Here is a 9,984-nt window from a genome sequence, read left to right as displayed (position 1 = left end):
AGACAGGGTTTCTCTATATAGCTCTGGCTGTCCTGGAACTCACTCTATAGACCAGGCTGGCCTCAAACTCAGAAATCCACCTGCCTCTGCCTCCCAGAGTGCTGGGATTACAGGCATGTGCCACCACCGCCCGGCACAGGATTTTTGAATACTACAGAATTCCACTGCATACAGATTACAGACCCCTGGTTTGAGATCACCCTTCAAAGCCCTATCATACTGAACACAAGACCCACATTAGAGAAGACAAACTAGCTAGTGACCACCAGTCGCCTCACCTGGGATGAGCTCGTCTGGCCCCGCCCTGGACCGCAGAGGTTTCTAAGGACCCGCCCACCCGTCTGAGTTTCCCAAAAACCCGTGCGGCAGACTCCGCCCGCTACAAGATGGCGACTCCCATGCATCGGCTCATAGCTCGGAGACAAGCGTAAGTAAGATGCTTGTGGGGTCTGCGGGAGGGCTAGGGGCGTGCAGACGCCTATCCGCTGGCTAGTGAGCGGCCTCAAGTTGCTGGACTGAGAGGGATCTGAAGAGATTCCTAAATGAATGCAAGAGTTGGTCGCTGGGTGGTTTGTGTGTCCCTGTCTTCACCCGTCAAGGGTAGCCTGGCTGCATGGTCCTCCTTCTCCAACTTTTCCCTCATTAGCGTTCCTTCTTCCTTCCTATCGCCTTTCCTAGAAATAAGGCTGTCTGCAATGCCTATTCATTTCCCATCTACCGTCTTACTTTCTGCAGTTCTCACAGGAAATAATTGTAGTATAATCACTCATTGACACTTTCTCTCTGAAGAAAAATGTATTCAAGTCACGCAGCTTACAGTTTTATTGTGGAACCTGTTGATACTCTAAATAAGTTCAGCTAGTGGTTTAAATAGCTTTGTAGGAGCCGGACGGTGGTGGTGCATCCAGCATTCAGGAGGCAGAGGCAGGCAGATTTCAGAATTCAGGGCCAGCCTGGTCCACAGAGTTTGAGTTCCAGGACAGCCAGGGGTACACAGAAAACCCCCGTCTCTCTAAAAACAAAACAAAATTAAACTTTATAGGAAATTAGAAGCTGTGATGGGGAAAGGCAAAGGCCCATTTCAAGTTAGTTGTCCTAGAAATGCATCTGCGGAGGAGTGACATTTGAAGACAGACTAAAAGCCATAGAAAGGACTGAGTCACCAAGAGGATTTGGGGAAAGATGCAGTGGTATAATTGCTCTGAGTCTGTTAGAATTGCGGGGGTGGGCAGTTTTAGAGATAGGATGTCTCTGTGTAGCCCTGCCTGTCCTGGAACATCTGTAGACCGGGCTGGCTTCAAACTCAAGCTATCTGCCTGCCTTCTATGTGCTGAGATTAAAAGCATGTGCCACCATGCCCAGTTTAACTTTTAAAAAAGGGGGTTTTTTGTTTGTTTGTTTTTGAATCTTAGTAACTCTCAGTCCCGGTGGCAGATGCCTTTAATCCGAACACTGGAGAGGCAAAAGCAGGGGGAGCACTGTAAGTCAAAGCCAGCCTGATCTATATGGCAAACTGCAGGCCAGCTGCGACTGTATAGGGAGACCTTGTCTCCAAAAGGAAAAAACAAACCAGCTCAGTAACTACCTGTTCAGTGGTGTGAGCTACGGAATGGGGTTGAGACCAGTTACTTTAACATGAGTTTGAGTCCAGCCTGGGCAACATAATAAGACTTCATCGTAAAACAAAACCCCCCAGCAATGTTCTACCCATTCTCTGTATGGTCGTGTGAGGGGGCATGTTGTGTTTCTCAAACCTATCAAAAGTCATAGGAAGTTGAAAACACTGTTTATGGGTCTAATACCTGCATGCTTTTGACCTGAGCTGTGGTTTGTAAGTTTAAAACCTGAGTGTTGGGCCTGATGTGGTGGATTATGCTTTTTAAGCAGTCAGGAAGCAGAAGCAGGTGGATCTGTGAGTTCAAAGCTAGGCCATCCAAGGCTACAAAAGAGACCATGTCTCAAAAGCAAAAAACAAGGAGTGTTTTCCAGTTAAAAGTCATGAGTCTTTCCTTGTTTCATATTGCTTCTCTTGTTGGTTTTTTAAGACCTACCAGCCTCTGCCTCCTGAGTGCTAGGATTAAAGGCATGTACTTGTATTGCTTTTCTTAACAGACTTATCTTCATCTTTGCTATTTTTTTTTTTTTTTTACAATATTGTTAGATTTAATTCAAAGTTCCATTGTCCAGGCCTTTTGGTTTCTGGCTGGTCACCCATCATATTCCCTGTCCCATCTGTTTTGTTTGCAACAGATCTCTATGTCACTGTGTTCCCAGTCCTGCCTCTCCCCTCAGGATCTTGGGATTATGGGAGTGCACCATGTCCAGCTTTAAAATAGCTTATATATAATAATAGCTTATATATAAAATAGCTTACATATAATAGTTATGTATATTATATAACTTTCTTTATATAATATTTCTAAACACTGAACGGAGGAGTAATGTATGCCAAGCAAAAGCTCCACCACAAAGCTGTCTCCCTGACTTTCTTCCCAATGTGCCAGTCTTTAAAAAAGTTTTTTAAAGACACTTTATGTGTATGAGTGTTTTGGCTGATTGTCATCTCTACAGCATGTGTGTGCCTGGTGCCCTTGGAAGTCAGAAGAGGGAGTCAGATCCCTTGGAACTGGAGAGACTGATGGTTGTAAGCCACCATATGGAATTTGGGACCCAAACCATTGGTCCTTTGCAGTAACAGCAAGTGCTCTTAACTCTTGAACCTTTTCTCCAGCTCTAAACATGCTTGTTTTTAGACTGTTGGGTATAAAGTTTTCCATTTGTGGTGTTTTGGTGCTTAAAAAAAAAGTGTTACATTTTAAAGTATTTAGGTTTGAAATGTCTGTATTAGGAATGTTCAACCTGTACTGCAGAAGGATCGCACCCATAAGGCTTTTTTTTTTTTTCTTTCTTTTTTGGTTTTTCCAGACAGGGTTTCTCTGTGTAGCCCTGGCTATCCTGGAACTGTAGACCAGCTGGCCTCAAACTCAGAAATCCGCCTGCCTCTGCCTCCCAAGTGCTAGGATTAAAGGCATGTGCCACCACTGCCCGGCAAAATAAAGATATTTATTATCCTTTGTATTCTGAGCTAAAAATGTTGGTCTGAATACATCATTACTGGAATGGAAAAACTTAAAATTTTTGTTTTTCTTATTTTGCTTTGTTGAGACAGGGTCTCTCCCTCTGCAGCTCAGGCTAACTTTGAACTCAGAGCCATCCTCCCACTTTGGCCTGAAAAGTGAAATAATCTTTCACAAGCATGAAATATGGTGCTAGGCTTAGAAAAACAAGTCTCAACTCCTTGAGCCCCGGGTTGCATGCATTGATCACTTAAGTATACTGTTTGTGTGCCTACTAGAATCAACATCACATGATACTTTATGCTCTTTCAGGTTAGAAAGTGTCCCAAAACAAAACTTCTAAGGCTTGTATTCTGTTTTTTTTTTTTTTTTGTTTTGTTTTATTTGTAGTGAAGCCAATAAGCAACATGTAAGATGCCAGAAATGCTTGGAATTTGGACATTGGACTTATGAATGCAAAGGGAAAAGAAAGTACCTACACAGGCCTTCAAGAACAGCAGAGCTGAAGAAAGCTTTAAAAGAAAAAGAAAATAGATTACTGCAGCAAAGGTAGGTTTACATGTGGTATCCAGGGGAACTTACAAAATATTTACAGAATCAGTTAAGGGGCTGGAAATTTCATTATAATGCTATCTGATGTTGTTGTTTATTTTGGGTTTTGGAGACCTTCTCACCACATAGCTCAGGCTGTCCTCAAGTTTGCAGTCTTCCTGTCTCAGTCTCCTGAGTGCTGGGATTACAAGTGTGCACCGCCACATCCTTCTTACAGTCCCATCCGCTGATTTTTAATGAATGTTACTCTGTGTCCAAACCCTATGTATGCTCTTTGTAAGTCTTAGCATATTTAAACCTAAAATCTCTACTAGTAAGGTAGCTATTATTAACCTCTTTGTATGCTTACATATATATGAACGTGTACACACACACACAAATTAAATTAAAAAAAAAATAGATCATTGAATTAATGCATGCTTTTTCCAAAAAGAAATCTGTGAGAACTTGTCTCTTGGTTTTCTTTTTTTGACTTCCTCATCTCCTACACCTTATTATAAGTTAAAAATCTGGAGCGGCTCTTAGTCCTATACCAAGATTCTATTGAGAACAGTGAAAGATGACATCCTGTAGGTACTGGTCCCACTTTTACAAGATAGGAAAATTCTCACATGGCCAGTGAACTGGGCTTATAAAATTAGTTACCATGCAGAATTTACAGGAAGGAATAAGAGTGAATTGTCCTTAGATAATACTCCTGACTGAATTCCTATGCTTTCAAGTGCAGAAGACACTGAGCATTTCTGTTTCATCCACTTAATCAAAGTCTCCAGAGTTGACAAATAGAGCCAGGTATGGTGGTCTGATCTTTAATGTTAGCACTTGGAAGGCAGAGGCAGGTGGATCTCTTAATTTGAAGCCAGCCAGTATTATATAGTGACATTCTATCTTCAAAAACACCCCCCTCTCAAATTGACAAGGAAGACGTTATAAAATTAAAAATCTTTTGGGCAGTAAAGAAAATCACTAAATGAGTGAGAAACAAAACAAAAAACCCAGTCTACCAATTGAGCCGGGATCTTTGCATGCTAAGAACTGATATTTAGAGTGTGCAAAGAACTAAAATCACTACACAAGAAAATATTTTTAAACTTGGACTAAGGAATTTAATAGTTACAAAAAATACCAATGGCTAATGAATATTTTTTAAAAGTGCCCAACATCCTTAGCCATCAGGAAATGCAAATTAAAACTAGGTTGATCTTCGGTCTCACCCCATACCAAATGGTCACCCATGATAGACAAAGCTGGCAAGGTAAAGAGCAGCCTTGTTCTCTATTGATGGGAGTGTAAACTGGTGCTGTGGTTACTGTGGAGATCAGTGTGGGCTCTAGAAGTAAAAAAAAAAAAACTAAATAGACTCTCCATGTGACCTAGTTATAGTATTCTGGGCATGTACCCAGATGGCCTTAATCCTACCTCAGAGATGCTTTAATTTCCATGTTTATTGCTGCTTCATAACAAGCAAATAGAATCACCAGTGGAGGAAGATAGATAGATAGATAGATAGATAGATAGATAGATAGATAGATTGATTGATTGATTGATTGATTGTATGGCTTTGATAAATTTTGTATCAAAACTTCATCTCTTTGGGCAAGTTATGTTTCTCACGAATTCATTCTCAAGAATGAATGTAAAAATTATAGTTAGAAACTTGAGTTAATACTAAACTTTGCCAGATTCTAACGATAAATATCTACCCATCCAGTATGGTAGTTCACACCTTTAATCTCAGCACTCAGGAGACAGACACAGGTAGATTTCTATGATTTCAAGGTCTAACTGGTCTGCATAACTAAATCCATGTTATCTGGAGCTATGTAGTCAGACCCTGTCTGGAATTAACTCATTAATCATCTCTGCCAGGTCTGATGTCTACACACTGAGGATAGTCTAATGTTTGACCTACAGCTGAACACTTTTTTGTAATGTGGTCTCTCACAAAACAAGGCAAGGCTGCTCCCTCACTAATAGAATCACCTTCTATTATACCTCAGAAAATGGAAACGGACACATCTCTGCAAACTTTGAATGAAAATTCTCTCATGAGATTGGTTAGAATGGAACATTACGTCTGCAGGGCCTGCAGTGGTTCTCTGTGGTGACTATGTCTGTGGCTGTGTCAAGCCTACTTTCCTAATCAAGGAGCAGAAACTTGTTTTGAAAACCTATAAGGTGCGAGCACAGGATAGGAGTGGGCTGGGATGTGGCTCGGCATGCAGAGTGCTTGCCTAGCGCACACAAGGCTCTGAGTTCCATCCATGACACTGCATAACAGGGAGCAGAAGAGTCAAGAGTTCAGTGTCAGCTTCAGGTAACAGATGAGTTCAGGCCTAGCCTAGGCTACATGAGACCTTGTCTCAGAGAAGAAAAAGAAGACATTTCACTATTTAGAATTAATTTGAAAAAGAAAAGAGTGAAATTGTTTTGAACAGTAACTAAAATTTTGGAAGCTATACAGAAATGAAAATTACTTTTTGTGAAAGTTTACACATGGAAATGGCCATGTGTAATTCTAGAAAGCCAGATTACAGCTGTTGTGCTGTTGTCAGCCTTGCTTGTTCATTAAGTAATGAAAGTTCTAAAAAAAAAAGAAAGAAAGAAACCAGTCTGTGTGTTCAATCATCTTACCTTCTAACCGGCTTTGATGGTACAGGAGATAGAGTGTGTTGCTGGAGCCTGAGGCCGGCCATGTGCACTGTGTACCTCCTGTCCTGGGAGCGGGACTTTCCACTTGGTCCGAGAAGGCAACCTGTGCCCTTGAGCATCTACAATGGACCAGGCTCTGAGGCTAGCAGAGGAGTCTGTGATCACTTTTATTAATAGGAGCTTTTGTTTCCCTTTGTCCCTTAGCGTTGGAGAGACCAACATAGAGAGAAAGCCCAAGAAGAAGAGGTAGGTGGCTTTCGGTGACACTACCTGGGGGAGGAAGGCTGCTCTGAAGTCTTTGTTTGCAATTTTTTTAAAAGATTTATTTGTTTTATATATATATATATATATATATATATATATATATATATATATATATATATATATATATATATATATGAGGACATTGTCACTGTCTTCAGACACACCCAAAGAGGGCATCAGATCCCATTACAGATGGTTGTGAGCCACCATATGATTGCTGGGAATTGAACTCAGGACCTCTGGAAGAGCAGTCAGTGCTCTTAACCACTGAACCATCTCTCCAGTCCCCTTCTTTTTTCTTTTCTTTTTTCTTTTCTTTTCTTTTTTCTTTTCTTTCCTTTTCTTTTCTTTTCTCTTTTCTTTTCTTTCTTTTCTTTTCTTTTCTCTTTTCTTTTCTTTCTTTTCTTTTCTTTCTTTTCTTTTCTTTTCTTTCTTTTCTTTTCTTTCTTTTCTTTTCTTTGTGTGTGTGTGAGAGAGAGACAGACAGACAGAGACAGACAGATTAGCCTTGACCTTACTGCATTGCTGAGGATAACCTTGACCTCCTAACCTTCATGCCTCTACCTCCCAGAACCCCAGGCTTGTGCCTACATGCTCAGTGTAACGTAGTATGTGAGGAACACCTTAGGAACTCCAAGAGAGCTGCCGAAATGACAGAGTTAGGTAATCCCCAAACATTAGACCTAGGACTAGCTGTAGCTCAGTGTGAGCCTTTCTAAGCACTGAGTTAAATGTCAGTTTCCCATGTGTGCACTTTGTCACTTCTATAGGTCTAAGAGTGTCACGAGTTCCAGTACCTCCAGTAGTGGCAGCTCAGCCAGCGAGTCTTCGTCTGAGAGCGAGACATCGGCCTCATCCTCTTCAGAGGACAGTGACTCAGATGAAAGCCTCTCTAGCTCCTCCTCCTCAGCCTCCTCCTCCTCCTCCTCTTCCTCCTCCTCCTCCTCAGACTCAGACTCCAGCTCCTCCAGCAGCAGCAGCAGCAGCAGCAGCACCGAGAGCAGCTCTGATGATGAACCAGTGAGGAAGAAGAGGAAGAAATAGAACTCCTACACTGGAACAATGGATCCACAGCATCTGTGACTCCCAGGGGAACTGAAAACCTGCTCAAGCAAGCAAGCTAGCTGGTCAGAACTTTCAAAGGAAGTATTCACCATTGTATAGGATATTAAAAAAAAATGTTATATATAAAGATGTTTATTTTAGGAATATGGATTTTTGCTGTTGCTTTTCTTTTTGTAAAGACTGGGTCTCATTTTGTAGGTCTGACTGGCCTTGAATTTAATATGTAGAACAGACTGGCCCTGATTTCAGAGAGATCTACCTATCTCTGCTTCTAATGTTGGGGCTAAAAATATGTGCCACCATGCTCGGCTTTTGTTGTTAACTTTATTTTTTTAATATTTGAAGTCTATCTGTAGTACATAATCAAAGCTGAAAACCAGGACAGACACTGCCTTTCAGTGACAGACAAAAATCATTATTTTTCCTGCCTATGAAATGAATGCTTTATATGGGTATATGTTAAGGTGTGTGTGGGACAGTCTTTGACTATACTGCATCAGAATGTCTTCTTGTTCTCTTTTGGCTGTGTTTATTATGTGAGATTTAATGTGGAGGAGGAGGCTGAGGAGGAGGAGCTAGAGAGGCTTTCATTAAATCTCACATAATAAACACATTAATGTTATTGTAGGTACTTTTCCTACTGTTAATAAATGTGCTCTATTTTTATGTTTATATCAGATAATTATTCTGATTTTTCTATTCTGAATATATAAATTCAAAGAACCCAAAACAGTACATTGGAATGATGTAAGTCTCAGGTTTTTCTTTTTTTTTTTTTTTCTTTTCAGATTTCCTTATTTGTATGTGTGTGAGCCTATGTGAGTTTGTATGCACCACACTTCTGGGCTCCCTGTAGTAACTGGAGTGACAGGTATTTGGAAACCGGATGCTCAGAAGCAATCCTGGGTCTTAGGAAAGAGCAGCAAGTGCTCCTAACTGCTGAGACTTCTCTCCAGCCCACGTTACGGTGCTTTATCATTCCTTTCCTTCTGGTTTCTTGAGTTCTTTTTTATGTGTATTTTTCCACATCTACCAGTTACATTTTATTAGCCATTAGTTCCTAGTAAGGATATGAAGATTGAGCCTTAGTTGAATTCTTCAGGATCGGAACTGGGCCTTTGGTTCTTCCGGAGTGCAGAGTCCTCTCTAATGACCCTTCTGGGACCTGCACATCGCTGATGTGTGAGTGTCTGCTAAGAAGACAGCCGCGGGAGAACACGTGGTGCCAGCACTGGGTTAACCCAGCCGTGCTCTTGCCTCTTGTTGATGGACTTGTTCGGCATAATCTCGGTGTATACTATTGGGTATATAAACTCTGCTCCACTGCATACCTTTGGGTTGGGATGTCTCCCAGTTTAAAATCCGTGAGTTTCTTTGGAGTCTTGCCTGAAGAACCACACATCCCAAGGAGACTCTTGGGACGTTTTTGAGGCAGGGTCTTATAACCCAGGGGGGCATCAATCCCCTCCATAATGGGATGACCTTGAACTCTCCCACCCACCCTCACCTTCCAGGATATGCCACCACACCTGGCATTCTTTTTAGTTTTGCTTGTGTGTGTGTGTGTGTGTGTGTGTGTGTTGCCCAGGGAGGCTGAAAGGAGATCGTGGGAACTAGAGCTGGAGTTACAAACTGAGAGCTGTGGATGCAGAACTGATGAACTGATGAACTGCCTCTAGCTACTAGTTACTTTATATTTAGAAGATAGGTTTTTTTAAAAAATTAAAAAAAAAGATTTACTTTATGTATGTGAGTTACACTGTAGCTATCTTCAGACACTCCAGAAGAGGGCATCAGATCCCATTACAGACAGTTGTGAGCCACCATGTGGTTGCTGGGAATTGAACTCAGGACCTCTGGAAGAGCAGTCAGTGCTCTAAACCACTGAGCCATCTCTCCAGCCCCAAAAGATAGTTTTTTAAGGGTGAGAACAGGGCTGGAGAGATGAGATAGATGGCTCAATGGATAAGAGCACTGACTGCTCTTCCAGAGATCCTGAGTTCAAATCCCAGCAACCATATGGTGGCTCACAACCATTTGTAACAAGATCTGATGCCCTCTTGGTGTTTGAGGACAGCTACAGTGTACTTACATATAATAAGTAAATAAATTTTTTTTAAAAAATATTTAAGGGCAAAAGCAATGTCTCAGTCAAGTAAAATGCTTGCTAGGCATCTGAGTTTGGTCCCCAGCACTCACATAAAGGGCACGGTCACCTCGTCTTGTAGCTCTGGCACCAGGAGGGATTGAGGTAGACAGCTCCCAGCACTCATGGGCCGACCCAGTGAGCTATTGGGTTCCAGCCTCAGTGAGACACTGCCCTGCACGAAGAGGAGGAGGAGAGCGGAGCGATTAACAGCATACAACACTGACC

The 9,984-nt window shown here is 41.7% G+C and overlaps 1 protein-coding gene across 1 annotated transcript; it reads left to right on the top strand.

The window, feature by feature from the left end:
* Positions 1-365: 365 nt before the first annotated feature.
* Positions 366-7,754, top strand: Zcchc10 (zinc finger CCHC-type containing 10). The gene is made up of 4 exons (XM_052197307.1): positions 366-427; positions 3,468-3,626; positions 6,486-6,527; positions 7,316-7,754. The coding sequence occupies exons 1-4, from the start codon at positions 387-389 to the stop codon at positions 7,587-7,589; spliced, it is 516 nt and encodes a 171-aa protein (XP_052053267.1). The 5' UTR covers positions 366-386; the 3' UTR covers positions 7,590-7,754.
* The last annotated feature ends 2,230 nt before the right edge of the window (positions 7,755-9,984 follow it).

Source organism: Apodemus sylvaticus, chromosome 10, assembly GCF_947179515.1.
Source record: "Apodemus sylvaticus chromosome 10, mApoSyl1.1, whole genome shotgun sequence".
NCBI classification, from domain to species: domain Eukaryota; kingdom Metazoa; phylum Chordata; class Mammalia; order Rodentia; family Muridae; genus Apodemus; species Apodemus sylvaticus.
Note: the sequence above shows the minus strand (reverse complement) of the source record. Positions and strands in the feature narration are given on the sequence as shown.